This window comes from Pezoporus wallicus, unplaced genomic scaffold, assembly GCF_028554395.1.
Source record: "Pezoporus wallicus isolate ANWC-B61680 ecotype Strahan unplaced genomic scaffold, APGP_CSIRO_Pwel_v1 contig_2870, whole genome shotgun sequence".
In the NCBI taxonomy this organism is placed as follows: domain Eukaryota; kingdom Metazoa; phylum Chordata; class Aves; order Psittaciformes; family Psittacidae; genus Pezoporus; species Pezoporus wallicus.
Window position 1 is genome coordinate 2,535,603 of NW_026636990.1, and position 27,611 is coordinate 2,563,213.

The 27,611-nt window shown below is 40.2% G+C and overlaps 2 protein-coding genes across 3 annotated transcripts in view; one reads left to right on the top strand and one right to left on the bottom strand.

The window, feature by feature from the left end:
• The window catches only part of ERCC8 (ERCC excision repair 8, CSA ubiquitin ligase complex subunit), a 28,907-nt gene extending 28,766 nt beyond the window's left edge, over window positions 1–141 (bottom strand). For both annotated transcript variants that reach the window (XM_057402694.1, XM_057402692.1), the window contains exon 1: window positions 3–141. In XM_057402694.1, the coding sequence (XP_057258677.1) occupies window positions 3–79 (77 nt within the window). In that variant the 5' untranslated portion in view covers window positions 80–141. The remainder of the gene's footprint in view (window positions 1–2) is intronic.
• A 186-nt stretch (window positions 142–327) lies between these two features.
• NDUFAF2 (NADH:ubiquinone oxidoreductase complex assembly factor 2) overlaps window positions 328–27,611 on the top strand; it is a 65,375-nt gene continuing 38,091 nt past the window's right edge. Inside the window, exon 1 of the mRNA XM_057402699.1 lies at window positions 328–466. Within this exon, the coding sequence (XP_057258682.1) occupies window positions 340–466 (127 nt within the window). The 5' untranslated portion in view covers window positions 328–339. The remainder of the gene's footprint in view (window positions 467–27,611) is intronic.

Consider the following 27,611-nt stretch of genomic DNA (forward strand, 5'->3'; position numbering starts at 1 on the left):
ACCTCCGGGTAGCCTCGGCCCGGCGCAGCCGCAATGGATCGTCGAGCCCGGCCTGACGAGCCCAAATTAACCCCAACATGGCGGAACCGTGAAGCCACTCCTCTCTGCTCAGCCATTTTGGGCCAGGGGTGGCCGACCTCCACCAATGGTGAGCGGTGTTGCTGGCATGTCTGCTACAGATGGGCGGAGTCAGGCTGTGTGCTCGACCGGGCAGGTCAGGGCACGGGGCGGCGCGCGCGTGTGACGCGACCCGTCGGGGGCGGGGCTTGAGAGGCAGCGGCGGGTAGTCGGTTGTGGCGGCGACCTTGCGTGCCGCGCGGTGAGCCCTGCTCCGGTGGGATGAGCTGGTCTTGGCAAGCGCTGCGCGCACTGCGCCTGCGGCTCTTCGGGCCCGACAAGGAGCTGGTGGGCACCGACCAGTTCGGCAACAAGTACTACCGGGTGCCTAAGCACGAGACTCGCCCAGGTACGCGTGGGGGCCGGGAGGCGGGAGGACCGCGGTCGGGGACCGCCGGGCCTGTGATGGTGGTGGCTGCTGGTGGCTGGGGTTAGGGTTGCGCGGAGACCCTCCGATCTGCCGGCGGACCGCCGTGCTTCGCGGTCGGTAGCCGTGCCGCTGCCGTTTGCAGTTGAGTAGGTCTCCTGTAAGTGAGGGAACGAGGGAAGGGGACCGGCGGTAGGCCCATCCCGTGCGGCTCGCTTCTGGATAAGTGTTCGGGATCAGTGGGCTGATGCTCTAAGGCAAGAAGAAGCCTAAAGCAAGTTATTGAGAAATTTTGGAGCATAGCCATCACCCTGTAGTAGGTAGGTAGGCAGCAATAAACAGATTGACTCATCTTAGAATCGTAGAATCATAGAATAGTTAGGGTTGGAAAGGACCTTAAGATCATCTAGTTCCAACCCCCCTGCCTTGATGATTCAGAGCACTTCTGCATATGTTTTTATTAACTCCTGTGTGTATGTTCACTGCATTCCAAGGAGAAATAGTTTTTTATGTTTCTGCATGTGTTCCAGGAGCCTGGGTGCTCTCATAGCATGTCCTCACATCATTCTCTGAAGATACTATGCTTCCACTGCATAGCTATGTGTAATTTAGTGAAGGCGGTTTCCCTGAGGATGTCTCAGTGCCCATGCTTTAATATTTCATAGTCCTGTTTCCTCTCCCTGCACAGATTTGTTTATCTGTTTGCTGTTCTCCATGTTTTATATGGCTCCAGCAACTAGAGCACAATTGTATTCTTGTGCAGAAAGTCTGAGACTTAAGTCACTACACTTCCTAAAGGGAAGGGAGGGAAGGAAGGGGCGCAAACCTTCCCTTCAGAAGCATGTAATGGTTTCTGAAGTTACTTCGCCTTCAGAGCAGTTCTGCTGACCAGTTTTTCTGTGAAACTTCATGAACAACTGACAGTGACTTAGAGCAGGTCTGCTGAAATAGCCATCTGAGAAGAACATGTGAAAACCCTTTATGTTAGCAGTGTGTTTTTCCTCTGGGTTAATCATAGACTCGTAGAATACTTTGTGTTGGAAGGGACCCTGAAGCTCATCCAGTTGCAACCCTCTGCCGTGGGCAGGGACACCTTTCACTAGACCAGGTTGCTCAAAGCCCCGTCCAGCCTGGCCTTGAACACTGCCAGGGATGGGGCAGCCACGGCTTCTCTGGGCAACCTGTACCAGTGCCTCAGCGCCCTCAGAAAAATTATTTCTTCTGAATATGTAATCTAAATCTATCCTCTCCCAGTTTAAAGCCATTCCGCCTTGTCCTGTCACTACATGCCTCTATAAAAAGTCCCTCTGCAGAATACAACAGTGTAACACTTACAGGCTTTCTGTGTCTTACTTTCAGCTGTTGGTCTTCTCTCTGTTGGGGTTCATGGTGACTCTGAGGGGCATATAAAAGTTTTTGTCTTTTAGCGTACAAGAAGCAGTAACAACTACAGTCAGGTTTCTCGTGTGTGATTACTGCAGTTCCAGTCCTTAATTACCAATAAAAATGCCTTGTTTTAGCAGAAATAGTGGCAGACTTTTTCTTGATAGCTGAATTTATGCTGCCATGCCTTTTACAGTGGAAGCTCTCTCTTGAAACTTTAAGGCTGATCTCTCTGTATTTAGGACTTAAGTACGCGGTAGTTGTAGTGTCAGTAAGAGGGCAGGGGAGGTGGGACATTGAACTCACCAGGAGATTAACAGGCTTTTAAAATTAGTAACCAATTGCAGTAGTTGTATCTAAAAACAGACATCGTAGTAGCCTTTATGTTTCCCGTTTTTTGCTAAGGTGAACTGTAGGAGGTGAAGTTGCACTGATTTTGCTTTGAGAGGGCTGGTTGTTAAATCCTCTGCAACTACAACTATGGCTGAAGTCTGTGAGACCAGCACTGCTGTAAATCTTAAGGCTTTTGCACATTAACTTTATTTTAGTGATACAGATGATACAATGCAGGTCAATGGTATTATCGGTACTCCTCTGTTATTGGATTTTCCTCTGATTCTCCCATTTGTCTTTGCCTTGGCCTGATGAAGATTATGTACCACCAGCTTGTACTGATGCAATGTTTTACTGCCACCATAAGGGAGAGATCTCTTCCCTCTATTGTTTTTCTCACTGCTGCTAACTTTTCACTATTATTTCTTTGATCCTTCTGTAGAAAACTTTAATAGAGTAATGGATTAAAATAATTTGATGAAATTGCAAGCTAGAACTGGCATAGAAGTGGGAATGAGTAGGATGAGCTGTTAGATAGAGTAAGATAATACAAGATACCTTGAAACAAATGGGAGAGCTAGAACTTTGTCCTGGACAAAGTTAGAGTCGCTAATACTTCCTAACCACATTTGCCTCAATTTTTCTTTGCCTTCTTATAGTTTGCTATAAAGCTTTTCAATTCATCTGTCAGTCAAATGCATATTATCTGGGAAAAATAATGTATTTAAAAAATATTAAAAAGCAGAGTAAGAAAAAGTAAAATACAAACCCTAGCAAATGGCTAATGTTTATTCACTCCTCCAGTGCTTCTGTCTTTGGAATGAAAATAAGGTAAGGATTCTTATAGTTTAGATTTATAAATGGAAATTTGAGATACTCAAAAAATTACCACATTTTCCACAAATGTATTCATTCACGGTTAGTTAATTCTTCCTTATTGTTCTTTTTATGTAACTAGAGGACAGGATAGTGTGTAGCAAAAATACTACTACTAGAATTCTGGGTGAATATACTACTTTTGAAAGTCCCGTTTTCTGTTTAATTTACTGATGTATATTTAACACTGTGCTGCCTGTGGCTCTGGATGATCTAAAAAAACCTAGCTCCTCAGCATCAGCAGAATGAAGGAACTCTGAAAGAAGTAAGAAAGACTTCTCCACACAAAGAAGAAATTGATGGTGAAACTTTTTCATGAAAGTTTGCTTTTTATTCTGTTGATTTGTTCTGTGTTATACTTATTGGTGGAGCTCACTGTTACAATCAAACACACTTGACTGTTGAGATGTGAGATGTAATACTCATTAAGGAGGGAGGAAAATAAACAGAATTAAAACAGCTTCAGGAAAACAGGCCTCAATTAATCTGGGAAACCAATAGAAGAGATCCTGTGAATGGCTAAGAAGAATAACTGAAAAGCTATACAGCACAGTTCATACCTGTACCTCCTCCAACTTTTAAAGGCACAAATAAAAATTGCCCTAATGTGGATGAAGGCTAAGAAGTATAACAATAAATTGACCTAGCTAAATCATGAGGTTTTAGTGACCTCAAAAGTAAAAAATCCCTCCATGAATCAGATTAACTGATAGGTGCTGGAAAAGTAAGAGGAACAAGCAATAGCTTGTAAGTATGTTCACAACGTAGTGAGTGAAAACTGATGTGAAATTGTTGGTGTGACAAGATAGGTTCTTACCAAAATTGTTTTCAGTGTGCAGAATACTTTGACGGGTTTAGACCTTTTTGTGTGCAAAATTTAAGACTGTCGATGATGAATTTGCTGTGTGGCTGCAGAGCAGGTTGAAAACTGTTCTTGGAATTGTCAGAAATGTTACCCGGTCAGCTGGAGGGGAGTATCCACCAGCTGTCAGTTGAAGTTCAGAACTTTCAGAACTACTTGAAGTTTTAATTAGTGATTTTGGTGAAGATCAAGACAGTATTTTTATTACATTTGCAGGTCAAACTGTGCAGGAGGAAACTGAGAGTAGCTGTGAAGGTCTTACGGGAAGTCAACTGTCATATAATTCAACTGGGGGATCAGCTGGCATCAAGCCATGCTTATTTCTAAACAAAGGGCACATGATTCGGTGGCATGTAATTCAGTAGTACAGCGTGTATCATATTAGTGCTGCTATTTCTGTGTTTGCTTAATTTGGATACCCATTTTCTCTGTTTCCATCTTACATATCATTATTTACTTTCCTTGAGGGAAAAAAACCCTTCCTTATGAAGGGGTATCTTCCTTAAGATACAGTCTTACCTGCCTGCTGTGACAGTGCCTTTGCCTTGCTACTTTGGGTTACTGGGACGCAGGGGATTCTATATCCGTTAAATTTTGCCACCCACAGGTGACTCACGTCCACTGTAATGTGTGCTTTTACTTATGTACATGTCGATCAATCCTTGTGGTGTCACTAGAGAGAAGATACTAGGTTTGGTCTATTCGAGGGCAGGGAGGTGTGCTAGTGCTTTCACAGGTTTGTATTACCTTGTGGCTAAGGATATGTCAGTTTTTTCTGTTGCTAGGACAGTGATTATAGATGATTATATGTATAAAAGACTGTGTAAAAGACCAGTGCAGGATGCAGACAGCACTGGAAAAAAATTCTTTGTAGAGGCAGCCTTGTAGAGACCTTGCAGAGAGCTCTTGTGTGTGGGTTCCATGGTGTATGCACCATGATTTTCTGTTCTCTGGATTTGGAGAGGACTGAGTAGCTCTAGCACAGTGCCAGGCCCAACATGCTTCATCCTTTTGTACTGTACTTGATCAAATAAGCTCATGCAGAGCAGACAGCTGTTGCTTACCTTTTTATGTTTTAGACGTGGTAGGTCTATCAGGACCAAGCTGGGCTTTGTTTCAGACCAGTGGGGAGATACCCCCTTCAGCTAGAGGTGAGAATGGATGGAGTGTGTAGTACATGTTCCTTCTTGTGCTTCAAGCAAAAGCTGGCTGACAACTTCCTTTTGGCTTTCCCTGGCCCTTGGCAGAAGTTTAGAATAGAATTACATGAAGCCCATGATGCAAAGAATTTGTATTTAGTTTCTTTCAGTTGTGAACTCAGTCCAGAGTCCGGGACGCTTGGACCCCTGGAGCTTTGTCTGCATGAGTAAGGAGTAGTAGGAGCTGATCAGTGGATACAAGAGGTTGATGTTGAGTTTCTTTACACCTCCATCATGTGATTCGAAGAGTTTATTTCAGATTAAATTTAGTCTGTTTACCAAGACTGGACTTCCACAATATATGTAATTTGAGGAGCTCAGAAAGGTAAAGTAGGTAGATGCCACAGGTGTGGCTTTCACATTGTCTTGGCACCTAACATCTTGTTGATTTTTGAAATGTTTTTAAGTGAGGATTTCTTCTTGGGGTAGTGGGGGAGAAAAGCTGTGTACACAGAAACTACTTTGAGATCCAGATCAGCAGGTGGTAAATAGAGGCAGCACAGGATTGACTACAAAACCACACTTGCTTTGAATCTATTTGCTGCTATAGACATAGTCTCACAAATATCGTAAACTGTGGGATGTCCAGGTCAAACTCAAGGTGTAGCAACTGTATCCTGAGACCACTTTTACCTGTCTGTAGTCACAGGAAAGTTATCTTGCATTCCTGATTTTGACTCTCTAGCTAATTAGGTTGTTGGAAGAGCTGGCTACTTGAATGCATTTCACTGTGGTGTAGGGAGTCATTGTGAAGATGTAAGCAGCAGTACCAGCTGTCAGTAACATGCAAAGGTGCTGATTTTAACAGGTGTTTTGCCTTTAAAAAGGTCTAATAAGGAATGGCAGAAAGATATGAGCTTGCAAAGTTTTCATAGTTCTCCTGGGTGAATATAGAAAGGTTTGGCAGTTTGGAGTAAAAGGGAAGGGAAATGTAAAACTGAGCTGTTTGAGTCTGGTTGTGTTAATTTTCTTGAAAGAGAGAAAGTGAACATTGAAAGTCCTTAGACTGTAAGAATAAAAAGTTGTTAAATTCAGTAAAGAAGATAATTGCTAGAAATAGAAAAGGGGTTAGGGAAAATTTGAGTGTTAATACAGAGGGGAAACACCCTGAAAAAGAAACCGTTCTGCCCATACATTTATGAAAGAATTCAGAATTAGAGTAGTTAATTTTCTGAAAACATGGAACTTCAGACATGGTGGGACTGAAGGTACATTGTTTAGTGTTTATCAGGGATTTTTATTTTTTATTTATAAGTGGGAAGAAACTGTCATCTTCAAAGTCAAGCCAAACCTTTGGCAATATGGTGAGGTAGGCTCGTTTTGAAGAAAAGATGACTCTGTGTTTAATGACATTCTGCAAGTGGTATTTTTTTTTTACAAGATAACCTTAAAGTGATGACAGTGCTTAAATGGTACAACTACACCATACATGTCATGAGACAAACATCCAGCATAACTCATTAACTCTGAGATGACTCTTCAGTTGCCAGTCCTGAAAATGGATGTGAAGGAAGGTGGGAATAGACAGTGGGGTAGTAGTGATTGATGACTCATTTAAAGATCTCAGGCAAGTATTTTGCTAAACAGGCTAGCTTTATCAGTGTAGTGCATTTATTTTTGTTATTATGTAACATACTGTCAGGGCATTGCCATATCTTTGCTATGTGATTAATTGTTCTTGCTACAGAACATGGAGTGATACTGAAAATGTTTTTTTTTTTTTAATTACAATGCAGGTTTCTCTAACAGTTTGTACATTTATGACAACCAAATATATCCTACAGGAAGTAGCTGATTCCATTTTCCATTGAAAATAATTTATAAGGACTCTGAATAACCAATTTTATTAAACAATGCAGGAAGATAAGCACTAAATATTTAAGATCTGGTATATATTTCTCATATTTTCTAAAGGCTGATAAATGAGCAGCTTAAACTTTTTCAGTATCTTCATTTGTCCTATTATAATGATTCAGAGTTGAAATGAGTTCTCTCTCTAAAATGCCAGTATCTGCAAGTTTTTATAGGAACAGTAGATCAGCAACAAGGGTTGTTTCTTTTTAAAATAGTGTATTGATGCTAAAAACATGGCTCAAGTGTTATGTTCCCTTTGGGGAAACAACAGATTCAGGTTTGACTTGATTTGGAGCTGCAGCTTACCAGCCGGAGCTGAAAAAGCCCAAAGCATTCTGTATTCCATAGGTTGTTTTTTTTTATGATGCCTAAACTCTGTATTAGGGGGCATGCATGGCCTGAACCTGTGGTGATAGAAGCTTTATGAAGGAGGCTGGCAAGCTAAACAATTTCTCCATATTCTCAGAAATGCCATCAGAAATTACCAAGTTTCAGCTGTAAATTTTGTTGCTAATAATTGAGTGCTGGCACTGATTTGTGAGGGGAACCTTTTGTTCATGTCAAATGCCCACTCAGTTTGCATAAAAGCCCTGTGGCCTGTGAACTCTTTTCTCAACAAACCAGAATTGCGCAAGTAAGAAAGAATCTGTGTAAGGAAAAGATACTAAGTATTCAGGTGTATGAAACATGTGGGATGTCCTAAATTTTATTGAATACAGACTTGAACAGAAATATACACATATTTTATGAACATTGGAAAAAAATTCAGTTTTGATAAGAATAAAGGAATTCTCTGTGATTGTTTTTGTAGCTGCTTCTTTTCTGTTTTAGATAGTGGCCTGTTGCCTCCTGTGATCAGAAGTGTAGATTAGAATTGCTACTTTTATTCAAAATCTCCTGTACATTTTTATATTGAAAACTAGACCGAAACATTCCGTTAATGCTTTATAGTGAATAGGATAGAGTGGAAGATCTCTCCAAAACGTTATCTTCTGTGTTAGAGCTATTGTTTTCTTTTGATTTCAAATGTTACTTTCTCACTAACAGGAATGAAGTGTGAGGAAGGGCAGAGACTGATTCTGATGGTATGAAGCATTCATAAACTGATGGTCAAGTGTTGCAGATAACTGTACAGAATGTTGCTGAACATAAAACTTGGATTTTCAAGTGTTGGTGGAAAGCTAATAAACTCATTTTGGTTTTACATGTCTAGTGTTAAGATAATAATGAAACACATAATTTGAGTTTTGATTAATGAATACAAAACCAAATTTTAAGACTTAAATACTTTGGATATGGAAATAAGTGTATTGTGGAAGTGTTGGAGTTTTTCACATACAGTTTTTTTATCCAGATAATTACATGCTCTCGCATCCCAGTAGTAGCTAGTTACAGGTTTGTCCAGATGGCGGCAACGTTGTTCCAGAGAGAGTGGGTAGTGACTGACATGTATGCTGAATGTTCCTTTTGGGTGAGAGAGACTATAGAACAGAGAAACCTAGCTCTAAAGTAATTGTGTGTATCTGTGTTTGTACAGAAATAATACTGCCAGCTTCTAGGATGGTAATTCTTGAATGACAAAGTAGCTTTTCAGTTTTGTTGATACATTATTCAGGCAAGCAATTACACTGTGAAGAGCTCACCGCAGATTATAAAGGTATTAATATTTGAAAAGCAGTGTTTTGGTGCAGTGATATATTTTTTCTTCCAGCTGCCAGAAGTCAACTGACGACAGGCATGGTATGTTAATCTCTCCGACTTGAAAACCAGAAATAGCAATAAGTAGTCATGAGGACAGGCAGTAACTTGCATATTATCTGTCACTATGGCCAAGTTTGATCTTGAATGTCTATATTTATATTAAACTGATCTTGTTCAATTTTGCCTGCTACTTTTAAGTTTTATATGCTGTACATTGGTTACTTGTAATTATCACAGGTTTGGTTTGAGAACCTGTTTTGAGTCTTTCAGTAGAGGTGTGTGGGGAGATTCTGGTTTGGGTTGTTTGGATTGTTTTAGAGGTCTGTTTGATGACCAGAAAGTCATCAGTAAAAAATAAAGAAATAAATAACATTGTCTCAATAGCATTCTTCTACTGTGTATTGAGAAAAAAACAGTATAGTACATAAGAGTTAAAATAACTCTAAGGAATCTGTACTGTCTTGATGAAGTTGCTTGCACTTTGTTTTCCTAGCTGTATATTAAAAAGCGATTTGACTCACCACTACATCATCCCGTTGTAAGTTAGCACAGGAGAGCTTGTTGTGGGTTTACAGCCGCAGGAGGACAAATTGTCCCAAAAATGGGGCTCTGTTGATTTTGAAACTGTCAGTCATCTTACCCACATTTCATCATTGTAACACAATCACTAGAGCTATGAGTGCAAGCATGATTGTTAAATCAATCAGGTTTATTGGCATATCATCATACCTGCTTTATGGCTGAATTTTATCCCTTTCGGTTTCATTATCCTGAAATATAAGGAGAATTTGGCTCATTTTTCTGGCTCCAAAGGAGTTTAAAAAAAAAAAAAATCCATCATTAATATGTACAAGAAGAACACATCACCTACTCTGTATAAGGCTTTAAGGTTTGAAATTGTGTTGGCAAACTAAAGAGCAAATTTAACATAGAAAAGACTGGAATTGTGTCTGTAGCTGGTACAGGAAAAAAATTTCAGTATGTCTGTGTAATTAATGTCAGCTCATTATTTATATGAGTTAGACTTAACAAGTTTATAAATACTGTCCAAATGCTTTGTTATTTGTGATTGTCATGTGAAAATTTTCCATGTCCACTTTTGATGGTACCTTATTTAGTGTATCTTTTTTTAGAAACTGTTAATTACTGTAAAATAAAAGCAAAAAGAAAATGAAAGCAATTAAATAGAACTGGTGGGGCTACATGATTTTTTTTTTCTAATATAGAATAGAAGGCTAAAGTGGTTAACAAAAGAGTGCAGCTGAGAAACCGTAGTAAAAGAGAGGGTAAATGAAAGGAGCTGAGGAAGGCTGGTATGCTACCCTGTGGGCCACTGTAACCTTTTCAGTTTCTCCTGAAGAATAGAGGCAGCTGGGAATTAGGTTTGACTTCTACTTTGTACAGTAAGTTTTTTGTGTTCTTTATAGATCTTTAAAATACCAAATAAAGTTTCTGTCATATGAAGCTTGATAGTCTTAAGGTCAGATTTGCAGAGATAAGAGCCTCTTTGCTTTGAAAAGAGGGAAGAATCAGTTTTATGTTCTGCCTCTGGGTACAGGAGTTGCACAGAAATGAAGAATATATAAAAATGAGTGTGACAGGTTGAGGAAATGGAAATCATGAAATTAAGATCTTATCTCCCTATTTCTAGGTATCCCTTGCTTATGGCCATGTGAATGTGAAGGACTAATTTGGTCATCTGGAAGCCCTATCTAGGGGAACAGCAGTCAGTTTGAAATTTGCTTCCAATGAGAGGTCAGAGAAAGGATTGATTCTGGCAGACTTCTGCAGGCAGTGGTCAGTGCTGTAATAATTGAAAATACCACAAGCGTTGGAACTCATGAAGTGGATGGACTAATTGATGTTTTGTACCTGTAATGGATATCGAACTCAGGGATCAGGAAAAGTTGGTCCACAGAACTACAAACAGAAAAATAGAATGGAAAGATACATAGCACTGTGCAGCAGGATGTCCACTGCAAAGCCTGAGGAGCACCCTGAAGATACTAGCCACAGCAGACTTTAATCTAGCAGAGCTGATGTCCTTGAAAGGAGGTTAGTTACATCCAGTCACTGATATCCAGAGAGAAAGTGAGAATGGATACTGGTGAAAGTGGCATCACCTCAGCTAAAATGTTATTGTTCTAGTTAATAGAATGAGGGAGCATGATTATATGAGGCTTCATTGCTTGTGTGTCATCAGTATTTGTACAGGGGGGTGTTTGGAAGCATATTGGAAGAAAATGCCTGTTTAGCAGATATGTGCTTCTGCATCTAGTAGCCTGTATACATTGGCCTGAGTTTTATTCCAGTCTTGCATCAGAACTTCCTATAATGCAGACTTTCCAAATGCCATGGTTTTCCAAGCAACTAAGATTTTCCACACCTTCAATAGTACCTGTGTAGTTTCATCAGTTGTTTATTTGCTTCTCTATAAGGAGGTGTCAAAAAGCTCCAAGACATAAATCAAGGCTTTTCCTTCAGTGCTGGGGAATAATTATTTCTTTGCTATGGAGGAATCTTAAATTAAGACAATGTAACAAGGCAGTTTAGAATAGCAGAACACTGCCAGTGTTTCCTAGCCTCCTAGTCTTGCCCACTTCTTTTTCACCTTTATCCCTATTTTTCTCCTTTTTGCTTAGAGTTATAGCAGTGACTTATTGGTATGGTCAAGAATGCTCAAATTTAACAGCTGTAACAGGAAGATATACTATGCAGTGAAGAAATGGAGATAATTGAGCTTACTTGCTCCTTCATGTTCTGTTGTATAGAAAACTAAATGCATCTCCTACCGCCATTTGGTCAGAAATATCATTTATTGTGTTTTGCTATCTGGATCAGGATGCACCACCCAAAGGCTGATAGCAGCCAGGGTGAGGTTCTGCCTGAAGCTGGGGAGAAATTCATTCAGGAGCATAGTTCATGTTTGGTTAGTATAAAGGTTAATTACATAGGTTGATAACGCAGTTTACTGTTGCACTGTTAAGTGAGTTGAATTGTTGGTATTGTTTCTCTGACTGTATGGAGCATAAGAGAGGAACTGAATGTTTTCTTAATTCATCATCACCAGCACAACAAATTTGCACTCACAGGAAATTTCCTTTTGTAGCCTGCTGGCTGGTTCTGCGCCTCTAATGCAGACTGGGTGATTAAGAGTTGAGCAAGGGGGAAATAACATTTCCCAGTCATGCAGAGTGGCAAAATCCAGCGGGATTGCGGGTCTCAAGAAGATGCGTCCAGAACAGCATGGTAAGGAACACTTGTTTTGCTCCTGTGACCAAACTGATCACAAAAGGTTCAGTTTATTTATTTATTTGTTTATTTTAAGAAGTGGAAAGTTTGGAAGGCACATCTTACATTAGCAATGTTTATGGTGAAAAAAAAGTAATTTTAAAAAGAACTTGCAGTTTGAAAGAACTTTTAAGGGTAGTTGTTTAAGATAAGCTGTGTTTTTTGGTACTTCAAGTAGGGGTGTTGTGCCATTGGTCACTTCAGCACTACTTCGCTTTAGATTGCCTTGGTGGTACTCTGCCCTTACACAAGGTGGTTCTGATGCTACCTTTTCAGGCCAGCATGGAGCCAGGGCACAGTGAGTTCAGTGTTACCTTAATTTGGTTTGTATCTAGCAGCCTTTATTATCTCCCTATCAAGAAGCATTTATTCTTTGTTGAAAGAAATGAAAAAAAAACACGTCTAGTGATGAAGAGCTTCATGCTGTACAAGAGTTGTGAAAGGTTCAGTTGGAATAAGAAAGATGCCTCAGAGCTGGGTATTACCAGGAGACCCAATAGACCGTTTCAATGTTCTAGCTAAGAAGAGTTATAGTTGTCTGTTTAGCCATCAGGTCTGGTACTTTGTAAGTGTTGTCTTTTTCTAGTATACTAGGTAGAAATTAGAAATACTGAATGCTGATTGGTAGTCATCACAATATTGAAATGATGAGGGTTATTTTAAACTTCAGATGAACTTATCTTCTAGAAACTTTAAAAAACTTTGCCCTGATGTCAACAACTTCTAATAGTGGAAATATGAATGTCTAAGTTGTAGTGATATCACTTGTGTAAGTGGATGTAATGTATTTCTCTCTACTTTTAGTCAGTCAAGAAATATTAATTAATAAATGATGGCTTGATTATAGCCAGGCCCATCTGTTATGGTTTCTCTTTTACTATGTCAGATTTTAAAAAAAAGACTTTGAATGTTTTTCCCTAAGAAATTAGAAGAAATTGATTCTGTTGAAGTCTGTTAGCAGCATAGAATCATAGAATAGTTAGGGTTGGAAACGACCTTACGGTCATCTAGTTCAAACCCCCCTGCCATGGGCAGGGACACCTCACACTAAACCGTGCCACCCACGGCTTTGTCCAACCTGGCCTTGAACACCGCCAGGGATGGAGCATTCACAACCTCCCTGGGCAACCCATTCCATTGCCACACCACCCTAACAGGAAAGAATTTCCTCCTTATATCCAGTCTAAACTTCCCCTGTTTAAACCCGTTATCCCTTGTCCTGTCACTACAGTCCCTAATGAAGAGTCCCTCTCCAGCATCCCTATAGGCCCCCTTCAGATACTGGAAGGCTGCGATGAGGTCTCCACGCAGCCTTCTCTTCTCCAGGCTGAACAGCACCAACTTTCACAGCCTGTCTTCATACGGGAGGTGCTCCAGTCCCCTGATCATCCTCGTGGCCCTCCTCTGGACTTGTTCCAACAGTTCCATGTCCTTTTTAAGTTGAGGACACCAGAACTGCACACAATACTCCAGGTGAGGTCTCACGAGAGCTGAGTAGAGGGGCAGGATCACCTCCTTCAACCTGCTGGTCACACTCCTCTTGATGCAGCCCAGGATACGGTTGGCTTTCTGGGCTGTGAGCGCACACTGCCAGCTCACGTTCATTTTCTCATCAACCAACACCCCCAAGTCCTTCTCTGTAGGGCTGCTCTGAATCTCTTCTCTGCCCAGCCTGTAACTGTGCCTGGGATTGCTCTGACCCAGGTGTAGGACCTTGCACTTGTCATGGTTCAACTTCATGAGGTTGGCATCAGCCCACCTCACAAGCGTGTCAAGGTCCCTCTGGATGGCATTCCTTCCCTCCAGCATATCAACCGAACCACACAGCTTGGTGTCATTGGCAAACTTGCTGAGGGCACACTGAATCCCACTGTCCATGTCATTGACAAAGACGTTGAACAAGACCAGTCCCAACACCGATCCCTGAGGGACACCACTCATTACTGGTCTCCAGTTGGACATTGTGCCATTGACCACAACTCTTTGTGTGCGGCCATCCAGCCAGTTTTTTATCCACTGAATGGTCCATCCATCAAATTGATTTTGCTCCAATTTAGAGACAAGTTTAATTCTAACTGGGCCTTGGCTTTCCTAACCTGGTCCTAGCTTCCCAGACAACATCCTTGTATTCTTCCCTGGCTGCCTGTCCTTGCTTCCACGTTTTATAAGCCTCTTTTTTCCTTCAAATTTTCCTCAGCAGCTCCTTATCCATCCAAGGAAGTCTCCTGGCCCTCCTGCTGCACTTCTTTCTAGTTGGGATGCAACACCCCTGAGCTTGTAGCAGGTGATCCTTGAATATCAACCAACAGTCTTGGGCCTCCCTGCCCTGTAGGGCTGTATCCCATGGAACCTTCCTAAGCAGGTTCCTGAAGAGGCCAAAGTCTGCTCTCTTGAAGTCCAGGGCAGTGAGCTTGCTGCACACTCTTCTTGCTGTCCTGAGGATCTCAAATTTGATCATCTCGTGATCGTTGCATCCAAGGCTGCCCTAGAGCGTCACATTTCCAACAAGCCCTTCCCTGTTGGTGAGCACGAGGTCAAGCACGGCACCTCTCCTTGTCGGCTCCTCTATTACTTGCAGAAGGAAGTTGTCTTCTACACAATCGAGGAGCCTCCTGGATTGCTTGTGCCAGGCCGTACCGTCCTTCCAACAGATGTCAGGGTGGTTGAAGTCACCCATGAGAACAAGGGCCTGCGAGCGTGAGGCTTTTCCTCTCTGTCTATGGAGTGCTTCATCCACAGGTCCTCCTTGATCAGGCGGTCTGTAACAGATCCCCACAGTAATGTCTCCCATAGCTATATTCCCTTTAACCCTGACCCACAAACTCTCTGTGGACTGCTCACCTGTCCCCAGACAGTTCCATACTCTCCAGCCTATCCCTAACATAACAGGCAACTCCCCCTCCCCGCCTGCCAGGCCTGTCTTTTCTAAAGAGCCTGTAACCTTCCATTCCAACACTCCAGTCATAGGAACCATCCCACCATGTTTCTGTGATGCCTATTATATCATACCCCTGTAGATGTGCACACATCTCTAATTCCTCTTGTTTGTTCCCCATGCTGCAGGCGTTTGTATAGAGGCATCTGAGCTGAGCTCCAACTGAAGCCGGCTCATTGGCTGGAGCGGCTGGAATATCTCTACAGTGCTCCAAGCATTTATTATAGGTGCTGGCAACTGACTGAGAGTGTTGGGATGGAATGATGTCCCCCTCCACCAACACATCTAGTTTAAAGCCTCCTTGACCAGTCTGGCAAGCCTCCTACCAAAACTGCTCATGTTGCATGTCTGTTGTCTTGCAGAATTTCGCCTCTTTTTGTTCTTGCAAAAGACTTACTGGGAGAGCTGTGTATATAAATGTATATTTAATTTGATGCACATGGCATTCAGTATTTAAACTGATTTAAAAACACAAACTGTAAATACATGATCTAAGCAATATGCAAGAAATATTGGACTCTAAAATTGCCAAAAAACCCCTACAACCTGTTCATTGTACCATTTTCTGCAAAAATACTTTGCTATAGTAGAATTAACATCCAGGTTTATTTCCATGATAAAGTAAATCTCTGATGTGAGATCTAAAACCTAATATTTCTGTAAAGGAAAAAAAAAAGGCATAGTGGTTCTCTTCCGTTGTCGTGCTGCTTATGTCTACTTTCGTACACTGGCCTCTCTCTCTTTATCGTTAGAAGTATTTGTGCAGCCTTGTGCTGGGTCTGTCACCTGTCTAACCTAGTGTGCTTCCTTTTATCCAGCAAGAATAGTTATCTGGTCTGGTTCATAGTACAAGCTGTGCAAATTTGCAAAAAGCACCCAGCTACTGCTAAACCCAGAACAGATGGGAACAAGGCAGGTCACCTACTTTTTTTCTAGGTTGAAATGCTAGTTGAGCTGCTAATTATGAGTTAAACCCATTATAAAGATTATAAAATAATGAAAAGAATACTTTGGAATTAAGTTATGGTTGTTATTTTATCTGTCTGGGATAATTTCTTTTTAAAGTCAGTGTAATAGTTTTGTATCTTTGTAAGAATTTCTTCAGGTGAAATAGAGACATTTGTTCGTGCTATTAAAAAGTGCCTGATACTGATACATGGGTATTTCCTAATTGAAAAAAAAAAAACAAAAAAAAAAAGGAAAGTTTGTTTAATCCAGTCTTGATTTTAGTATTGAGAATAAGTATCCAGAAGCAAGTAGTAACTTCGCTTCAGTGTGATGCATCAAAATTTCCTACATTGTTCTTGAAATATTGAATTGGGAAAATGACAGGTAGTTTATTAAATCAGCTGGTTTTGTGACATTTCTGTCATCTTTGATCAAAAAGGCATGCCATGTAAGCGGTTTCTGAGCCATAGCTCCTGGGGCAACTCCTGGATTTGGGTCTGACCCAGATGTGTAATAGTATGGGATAAAGTGCAAAAAACTGGAGACAGGATCACTTGTGAACCTGAAGGTGGAGTTGCTTGATTCGCATAAGTTTGAAAGGGCGAGATCTTGTTCATACCTTCTGTCCCTCAAGTTGACAGTACACTCGTGAGCATTATTTCTGCACCAATTTAGCTCAGCACAATAGAAAAGCAAGTAGTCCCATGAGCTATGAAGCTGGGACGAAGGAGGAAGGTGGAACCTTTGAGCTGAAGGTGGGGAGGGAGGCCACTGACTCTGGCTGGCAGGGCCTGAGACATGCCAGGGGAACACATTCCTCCTTGTGTAGCTTAATTCATCTTCAGTGTTTTTATAGGATTGCCTATGAGATTCTGATTTCTGTTTTGTGTTGGAACAAAACGTGAACCTTTCATATGAGAAAGAAGTGGTAGTATTTGCTGAAATTAGTGTAATGTCATTTGTTGTTAGAATCACAGTTTTTTGGCAGGTGTATTAAATATTTTTCCAGTCCTGGAAGAAGCCATTTAATCCTGTCACCAGAAGAGAAGACTGCCAAATTGAGGATTTTAACAAACTTCGTAGAAAGTTTCTGTTAATGGAATCTCTACTAGTATTTGACTTACCTTCAGCTGGAAGGAAGGTCTCCATGGTCTGTGGAGGCCACATACAATAGTAAGGTAATGCTCCTGAGGAGCTCCTTGTCTGTGCCAGGCCAGGACTTCCCTTTGAGGGAGGAAAAAAGAAGCTCAATCTCTGCAGGTCATACTAATTTTTAAACTTTTGCAAAGGCCACAGTATTCTTGAGTGCAGTTAATTCGTGTCACTCTGTCATCTGGAACAGGAATATAGGCAGACTCTCAAAGAGAAGTAATTAAACTGTTTTCTGCTGTTCCAATGTTCCAAAGCAATTGAGTATAGTTCATAATACTGACATAGTCTCTTCCATGTCCTTTAGTTGTTCACATCTTGCCCTCAGGAAAAGAAAGGCAGCTATTCCGAATCAGAGTTAGAGGCCTTGAATGCCTAACCACAACAGTCTGCCAAAGTAGTCTCAATATACCAGAAAGCCAGCAAGAAATGTGCTAGGTGTGTAAATTGCATAGTAGCAAGCTAGCTGTTGTATGTTTGGTGTGCCTTAATAATAGTAAAGCAGCTAGTGAGCAAACAGTAAGGAGCAAACATGGGTGACCCATGCCCCTTGGAGCCAGTTACAGACATTCCTACAAAAGAAAGAGATCTTCAGGGAGTAACACATTCTGACCTCCCTCTTGAGTGACAGCTATGCACTGGCTGTTTCTCTGGGCCTTATGAGCTGTGACTGTCTCCATGCTTGTAATAAGCTTATGTACAGTAACATACTTTCTCTTTTTGTATAAAGATAAGTCACCAAATTACCTTGTAGTAATGCATTTGTAGATTATTAAAAGTACATAAAACATCAGGTGTTTTAATATGAATTAGTATGTCATTACCTAAAAAAGACCCTTCACTGAGTTTTATCATATAGTTGCATAGCTGTAAATACTGTTTGCCATGGGAGAGAGTCACCATATCACAATGAGTGTAATTCTGGGGGAGGGACAGAGAAGGGGCAAACTGTCAAAGGGAAGAGTTTTCACTATGGAGACCTGTTGCTATGAAAATATTGCTGCAATGCATCATGGACTTTACCGTGAAGAGCAGTAGGAAGATACAGCTGCCATTTTCTGAATTTCCCACCTTGCCACCCTCTCAGATAAGGAGAAGAATGAATCAGATGGTGGGAGAAGATTGTCAAGGATTTTAGTTATTCCTTGCCATAATTTATGAATCTGTTCCGATGGAAAACCTTATGTTGAATTGTTGAATGCATTTTTTTTTTTTTTTTTGTTCAAACTATTTCCAGAATCTTGTGTAGCTTGAAAAAGTTGATTTGAATTGTCCTCACTTAAAAGTTTGGAACAGCAATAAGTTAATATATTAACTGGTTACCAATATCTATATGCTTTCATTTACCATGTAAGTTGAATGCATTAATTAATCGATCTTGTCTCAGATTTTTAGTTTGGTTGCTACCCTTGAGGATATAATGGAAATACTGAATCAAAGCTACATTATTTCTGGTAATCAAGACAACGGAACCAGTGATTAAAATACATCAACTTGCAGACTCTGGCCTCTTTTGAGCTGAAAGGGATTCTGTTCTCTTCCTCAAGTGTTCTTGGATTCCTGTAGATACATTATTCTGGGTGCAGAGTTCATGAAAGAAATCTTTGTGTCATGGAAAGGTATGACCATAATGTGAAGCGGGACTACAGCTATTTAAATGTAAATAGGGAAGTAAGTGGAAATAAATTATATGAGCTATAAGGGAATAAATTGATAATTGTGATAATTGCACAGTGGAAGCCAAAGGCAAATTTGATGCGATGCTTTGTTCAGATGTGTAAAGTGCAATTGGTGAGGGAAGGGAATAAATTTTACCTGCTTTTCTTTAAAAAATGTTTTGTTTTTCTTCTCTGGGCATGTCCTGAGACCAGGCATGGCTTCATTAGCTGGCTTTCTGCCTGGCTAGGTGGAAAAGATGTATTAAACAGTCTAGATGACATATTGTTAGGCATTACTTACTGCTTTACAGCTACCATGTCATATTTTCTGCATATTGATCAGTTGTGGATTTATATTGGCTGCTAAAAGGATTATGGGCACCTGCTCTTACACTGACATTGCTTGGTGTAATGCAGTAGGAGTGATGATTCCTTATCATTGTTTCTGGCAGCCTCCTTTACTGTATCTTTCCTCCTTCAAGTGTTTTTAAAAAAAGTTAGGAAATCTCAAATATTTCATTTTCTCCTTAGGCAGTTTCATTATCTGTAGAGACCTGTTTTCTTCCATATCCCACCAAATATTCTTCTTTAGAAAGAAGTGCGTCTTTCTGAAAGTGGAAGAATACAGAGGAATTATATTAGGAGAAAAATGAAGTTCAGTTGCTCTGGGCTGAAATGTGTTTGTTTATATACTGTTATTTCAAATTATTGACCTTGTAGTAGGAAAACATGCTGTAGGACTACTTCAAAATTTGCTGTACTTCTGGGCAGAGAACAAAAAACACCTCTAGTTTTATGTTCCTGGCTATTGCAACACTATTCCTATCCATGTAGTTTAAATTTATTTACAATGTACTTTAAATTTATTACAGATATTACTTTTTATATTTGTAAGTGTATTATGCTTATGACCCATGAACCATTGTCTTACATTTCTGAGTACCTGACTGGCCATCGAGATGAAAAGATAGTCTTTATCCAGTGTTTAAAGTTGATGCATAACCTAGATAGATACAGACAGTAGTGGCCATCCTCATTAGTAAAAATGTAATTCACCTGCAGACAAACTGAAGGTTTTGGTTTACCCATCATGGCAAATTAGAAGGTAAAGAAAAATTCTACAATTAGTTTGTAGGTATTCGTGGAGTTCTCCTGTCTAGACAAAGAGCTATATATTTGGGTTCATTAGTGCAGACCTGTATGTATGTGATAAGAGTCCATATGTCTCAGGCTGTTGGAAGGCAGAGAAGGGGACAGTTTGCAGACGAGTTTGAAACTAAGTACCTTGTAGCCAAAGTGAAAAACAGGGATCCTGTGGAGGGTCTGAAGACAGAATTGAAGTGCTCACAGTTTCTGACCAGGAAAGCAATCTTTGCAGGAGTATTATAAATTCATAAGTAGGGTGGGATCTATATGCCAAGTCAAGAGAAAATATGTCATAGTAATTGAGCCTGAATGACAGATTTAACAGTGTGGAAAACCAGGAAATTTTTATTGAAAAAAATCTCATGCAGAAAGACCCTGTATGTTGGAGACAAGTCCTGAGTACAGACACAAGAGCTCCAATTCTAAAACAATACCAGAAAGAAAGGAGAATTCATCATGATTGTGTGGAAAGGAAGGAGAATAAGATCTGGTTTAGATATGATGATTTTACTCTAGCTGTTACACATCTATTTGGAGTTATCAGAGCTCTTAAAGCAGGAAGAGGCAAGTCTTGAAATTCTTCAGAGAATTTGGTTTTGTGTATGAAATGGGTGAACCCATTCAAAACAAATTTGGAGGGTGCTTAGCAATAATTTAATAACTGGAGAAAGAGATTGGCATTATGTTACGGCATGCTGTACTTCAAAATATTTGTCTGAAGGTTGGTTTGTGCTGCAAAGATTGCAGTGTCTCTGGAGGTGAAGCATAGAGAAGAGGGGATTAAGGACAGCCAGTGCCATAAGGATTAGCATTGGAAGTATTGCAGTATAATTACTAGTTATGTATTTCTGAGACCAGCTGTTAGAACAATTGCAAATCTTGTAGTGCACTGAAGCTTTCTAGCTCATCTTGCCGTTCAAATGCTGATGCAACAGAAAAAGGTGGAAGCCAGTGAAGTAGTGTAATAGAGAACCTGTAGCAGGAAAGGGTACAGTGGAGGTTTATTGAAAGCAGTGCTGTTGGCATACTCTATAGAGGAAACGTCATGAAAGGCCTAACAAGAGTGCATGAGAAATAAGGTAAGAGGGGGCAAAGACTTGGATCAAATCAGAGACTTCCCTCATAATAAATACAGTTAGAAGGAAATGGATTTAGAGATGCTGAAAGTTAAAAAAAAAAAAAAAAAGGCTCTTATCAAAGGGGGCTTAAATATTGATATTTAGGGTTCTGTCCATTTATACTGCTGTTTGAAGCAATAAGACTATTTCAGGGGTGGGGAGAGAGGGGAGAGAACAGAAATGTGTAGACATTTCAGATTTAGGAGAATCATACCCTGCGTAGTTTTTTACTTTTTTTCTCCCAAATAGGAAAGTGTGTTTCTTTCTCACATTAATGAACTGTGCATTAACACCTATTCTTTCTTCAACATTTAGTTTGAGGTATTGCATAAATGTGTAATGCACTAGGAGTCAGTTTAATCTCTGCAGCACTCAATCATTGTGTTTTTGAATGGTGCACCTGCTTCATAGATGGAAGTAACTTTCAGCTTAATTTGAATTATATATATACAAAAAATATTTGTCCAATTAACAAAAAATGAGAAATTCCATCTGTTCAGTTGTCTAGAAGAATGTTTTATCTCTGAAGCACATTATCATATCTAAAATTGACAGCGTAATTTGTTAGGTTTAGGTTTTGTTTTTAATTTTGCCCCACTTCCCAGGTGTCTAAGAATAAGTAATTCTCTACTTAAAACCAACATGTCTCAAATGATGATACTTCCGCCCCCCCGCCATTACTTCTGTGGTGCTGCAGTGGCAAGGCCAGTTATGACATGCATGCAGTATTCACTAGATACTGCACTTACTTCCCTCTCAAATCCTCAAGTCATGAAGAGTATAGCAACCATTTGTGCTTTATTTTAGTAACAAGTCACAAGCAGCAATAACATTTAACCCCTTTATGAATACCCTGCTCCTCTGTAGCTGGCATACTGCTGCATAGCTGCATGTGCTGCTTTTTCTCAGGGTAGCTTCCCAAGGCATGTTTCGTGGCTTGCCTTCTGTTGTGCTGAAGGAGCACACAGATTATGAAGCTGGTATTTCTGTGAATTTAGAAAATTTTTCCTTCTTAAATGAAAATTTGTAGTTTATTGACTATTGCTTTATTGTGAGCCTTTTCAAAAGAGCTCCAGATTTATTTCTGAAGAGTTATTGACCGACTGGAACTTTTATCTTACCTTACTGTAGTGAAAATTCACAGTGTAGGTTAAAATCATGATATCACTATTTATTATTTTCAAAGTGTAAGTATTTTAAAATTATGGTGTTATCTTGAATTCTTTTGTAATAGAAGACCTCATGACTGCTAGGTGAAACTGAAACTGTCTATGGAAGGCAATTTCTAGGCAAGAGTTGATAGTCTGCATAAATAAGGTGGCAAGTGCTTGGATTGACACTGGTATAATGGGGTTGTGATGTATTTTATAAGTGAGGGATTGGGGACACAGATTCTGAAGTGTTTCTGTAATGTACTGAGCCATTTCAGCTGTTTTCTCTGACATTCTGTGCAGTGAGGTTCAAGAATCCATTGACTTTCTATTGGAGCGTATGAAGAGATACGTAGTTGGAGTCCACCTAGATGAACCAAATGGGGGTGGGAGAGGGTACTATGATGAAGAATGAACTGAGTAAAAAATTATGACATTGCTAATTAGGAAAAGAAACAAACAAAATATAATGAGACACCTGGACTTGGCTCAAAAGGAAAAAAATATTATTGGCTGCATCTGAAGATTTGCATAAGTGTGGATGAGTAATAAATTGCTGAAAATTAATGAGGACTGAAACACAGTATTTAATTCTGTGTAGAGAAAAAAAACCTGCAACTTATAAAATTGGAGAGGCAATGCAAAATATATTTAAAATACACAGTGGAAACTTCCACTTAGAATATTGGGATTTTTTTATTATTTTTTTTTAAGTACAAGAAACATTGATGTGTGTGCATAGATAGATAGGTAGGTAGATAGATAGATATACACACCTTTTGGTATTGCAAACATGCAGAAAGTCTTGGATGGAAGAATCCATAGAAGGAAGTCCACACTTTTTTTTTCCATTTCAGTGTTCTCCTTTTCATACTTTTTCATCAGGACAGTACTCTGACCCTGCTGTTTGTGGTGCAGATTATAAAAGCAATTAGATTTAGAGAGCTTTGACATCTATGTGCGTTGTTGACTGCCAAATTCTGTGCATCACTTCAGGTACGGAGATTTGTGTAGAGGAGACGCTGTTTCATATGAAGCAACTGAGAAACATTTTTTTGGTGATGGTGGTTGATTGATTGGTTTTGGTTGGTTTTAGTTTTGTTGTTTGTATGTTTTTTCCTCCCATTAAGAGAAACTACAAGAATAACAGAAAGGTATTTGGGCTAATCTTTGAAGAAGTAAGTGAAAGAAAGACAGTGAAATTTGTACTTTTAAGAGGGACTAGGAAGTAAGTTTTAAATATTAATGAGCACAGAAGGCTAGGATTTGATGGCAGATACCTAAAAAGTAAAGTTTAGGCCTTGTGGTCTTCCTGCTACATCAAAGCTGTGGAGAAGTCTCATGTACACACAGCCTATGTGGAATTTTTTTTTTTATAATTGTAAATCTTCATCTTTATCACTTTAAAATTGCACTTCGTGTATAGAATCACATGAAAATTATAATATGTGACTGATTATGCTGTCATGGCCGCTCTCCAGATGAGGGTTTGAAGTCTATCGTAAATCATGGTATTAGAGTTCACTGAGCAACATGATTATTCGTATAGCTTTGCAAATGGAGCAACAGTTTTGGAACATAAACTTTTTCAGAAAAATGCACAAAATTGCATATTATACTGAGAGTTATTTTTGAGAGACTGGGTATTGATCATGTTTTCTTTTGAAAGGTTAACTTTGTGTGCATGGAGGGTGATGCAATATTATTATAGGTGCCATTATCCAAGCATGGCTTATAGGACTCTAGAAATGTTTCAGGGTTTGCCTGAGGGATAAAATAAACATTCACTTTTTAGTTTCACTAAGGCTTTACATGGTTAATACAACAATTTTTCTCTATGGATCCAGCATCTGAAGGAAGCACTGTAATTCTGTTTTTCTTCAATGGCAACAGAAAAGGAGAGGCCATTAAAAGGCAAAAAAGCAGGACTATGAAAATGAAAAGCAGGTAGTAACGAAGCTGTCTCTAAAAGGACAGATAGTTTTCAAGTTGTAATGTTTTTTTCCATTCTTGCTAGTGTCCAAGTGCTTTTCCATTCAGGCACAAGAATATCACAGTCGACAGCTTGTCACTGTTGCAGTATTAACCTGTTCTGTATATTAATCCTATGTTTCCTTGTTAATATGACATAAACTGTGGACACTGTGTCGAATCATAGAATGATTTGGGTTGGAGGAGATCTTAAAGATCATCAATTCAAACCTTAAAGTTCATCCAGTTCCAATCCCCTGCCGTGGGCAGGGACACCTTCCACTAGACCAGGTCAAAGCCCTGTCCAACCTCACCTTGAACGCTGCCAGGGATGGGGAAACCACGACTTCTCTGGGCCACCTGTGTCAGTGTCTCACCACCCTCATAGTAAAGAATTACCTCCAAATACCTAATATAAGTAATGCTTTTTCAGTTCAAACCCATTGCCCCTTGTCCTATCCCTGCCTGCCCTTGTAAGAAGTCCATCTCCAGATTCTTGTAGGCCCCTTTAGGTACTGAAAGCTGCTCTAAGGTCTCCCCTGAGCCTTCTTTTCTCCAGGCTGAACAAGCCCAACTCTCTCAGCCTATCCCCATAGCAGAGACAGCTATGAGACAGTAGCAGAGAGAGCTCCAGCCCTCTGAGCATCTTTATGGCCACCTCTGGACTTACTCCAACAGCTCCACTTCCCTCTCATGTTGGGGACCCCAGAGCTGGACACAGGACTGCAGGTGGGGTCTCAGAAGAGTGGAGTAGAGGGGGAGAATCACCTCTTTCAACCTGCTGGCCACACTCCTGATGCAGGGCTGGCTTACTGATCGCTGGCTCATCCCACAGTGCCAGTCCCAACACCGACCCCCAAGGAGCACCACTTGTTACTGGTCTCCACTTGGACATTGAGCCCTGGACCACAACTGTCTGAGTGTGACTATCCAGCCAATTCCTTATCCATTGAGTGCAGAAATTGTGAAAGTTAATGTTCCAAGAGAAGATATGTCTTTTATGCTGTATGGTGAATTAACTGACAATCCTGCAAATAATACAGTTTTAACCACTGTGTATTTTCTCTTTTGAAAGCTGTTTTATCATTTTCATTTCAAGTCTTGCTTAAGCTTCACGCCAATTTTCAAGAAGGTATTTTTATAGTTTTTTTGAGTGTAATGATTATCTTTCTTAGACACCATCACATTACAAAATACCTTGTGAGAAAGTAATTGACAGTTACAAAACCAAAGAGTAAAATCAAGCCCTTTTTAATTTTTTCTAATTCACTTCACTTTTGCCTGCTTCTGATACTGTCTGCTGTATTTTAAAACCAAAGTCATCTTCACAAGCTAGTAGTGCTACCAACCTTTCTGAGCAAAACCTTGCTATATCTCTTGACATTTATAAAGTTTTCCAATTGTCTCAGGAAGAAGACGAGAAAAAGGAATCTTCATGAGTTCCTGTGCGTGTTAGGGGGAGGAGGTGTTATTAAATTAGAAACAAAGCTGAATCAACTGTTTAATATTACTGACCTTTGAGTAGAAAAGCCAAGGAAAATACTGTGGTGAAATTTTTGCCATGGTCATTAACAGACAGAGCAAGGCAAGGCTTGTGGAAAGAAGGCAATATTTTTATTAGAACAATCAGTATATTTTAGAAAAAAATAAACAGACTTATTTTTGAGCCCAGAAACATATCTTCAGTTCTGAGTCAGAAATCAAGTATTTCAATGATAAATATGTGAGTCTGGGGGCATCTGGAAAGAGACTGATACAATCTAAAGGCGGTCTGCCTTAATGCCATAAAAATTACCATTTTTGTTTATTTGTTATACTTCTGACACCTTGCTGAATTGTAAGGTTAGTGTCATCCTAGGTTTATCTGACTTCTGACATCACTACTTGATGAATTTCTTTAACACACTAGCAGATGACTGAATTCCCCCCCTAATACAACTTTTTATGTAGCATAAAATTCTAAAACTGTTTTGCTGAGGGTTGTTTTTGAGTGCTGTTCTTGTTAAATGTGCATATGTAATTGATATAATATGACTTTCAAGGTTATATTGGAAGGAAGAAAGAAATCACACTTGTTTAGTAGCTGTAACTATCGTGCCGAAGATGGCACTGAAGAAATATGTAGCATATCTTACATTGTGTAAGATCACATTTGTTGGATTTGTTCTACAGTGAGTTTTCTTCTTGCAGCTCTGTGTTGCTTATTAACACAGTTTTCAATTCTCATTTTCTTCCCTAAGTTTTGAAGAACTTTGGTAGTACTTCAGTACTACAGTTTTGGTAGGATGCCTGGAAGTTCATGTGTCTGAGTCCACACAGAAATTGGAAAATTCTGTGCTTTCATGTGTTAGGTGGAAGTTTAATCACCTTCCTTTGGAAGTACTTTAGGCACTGTGTTTTAGTAAAGCAGCATGGCCTAGGACTTGGAAGGTATAGGTAAAAGGGAAGCGGTTGTTTCTGAGAAATAGAGGTGAGGTTTTGAAATCATGTGAGACAAAGCTAAATCCTAAAACTGGACAGGAACAAGTACCCAATAATGGTGGATTAACATGATTAGGATGGATTCTTGGTTCCTGTCTTCCACATTTGCTACAGCAGCTCTCTCAGTAGTACTCTGGATATTTTGAGAAAGAGAAACATTTTCTTGTTACACCTTCCTTCCTTTCTGGCAGGCTCTGTTGGTAAATGTAACCAAATAATTCAATCATTGAATCATAGAATCATAGAATCGTTAGGGTTGGAAAGGACCTTAAGATCATCCAGTTCCAACCCCCCTGCCATGGGCAGGGAGGGACACCTTACACTAAATCATATCACCCAAGGCCTTGTCCAACCTGGCCTTGAACACTGCCAGGGATGGAGCATTCACAACCTCCTTGGGCAACCTATTCCAGTGCCTCACCACCCTAACAGGAAAGAATTCCCTTCTTAAATCCAACCTAAACTTCCCCTGTTTAAGTTTTAACCCGTTACCCCTTGGCCTGTCACTACAGTCCCTAATGAAGAGTCCCTCCCCAGCATCCCTATAGGCCCCCTTCAGATACTGGAAGGCTGCGATGAGGTCTCCATGCAGCCTTCTCTTCTCCAGGCTGAACAGCCCCATCTTCCTCAGCCTGTCTTCATACGGGAGGTGCTCCAGTCCCCTGATCATCCTTGTGGCTCTTCTCTGGACTTGTTCCAACAGTTCCATGTCCTTTTTATGTTGAGGACACCAGAACTGCACACAATACTCCAGGTGAGGTCTCACGAGAGCAGAGTAGAGGGGCAGGATCACTTCCTTTGACCTGCTGGTCACGCTCCTTTTGATGCAGCCCAGGATACGGTTGGCTTTCTGGGATGCAAGCACACACTGAAGCCAGCTCATGTTCATTTTCTCATCAGCCAGCTCCCCCAAGTCCTTCTCTGTAGGGCTGCTCTGAATCTCTTCTTTGCCCAGCCTGTAGCTGTGCCTGGGATTGCTCTGACCCAGGTGTAGGACCTTGCACTTGGCATGGTTAAACTTCATGAGGTTGGCATCAGCCCACCTCAGAAGGGTGTCAAGGTCCCTCTGGA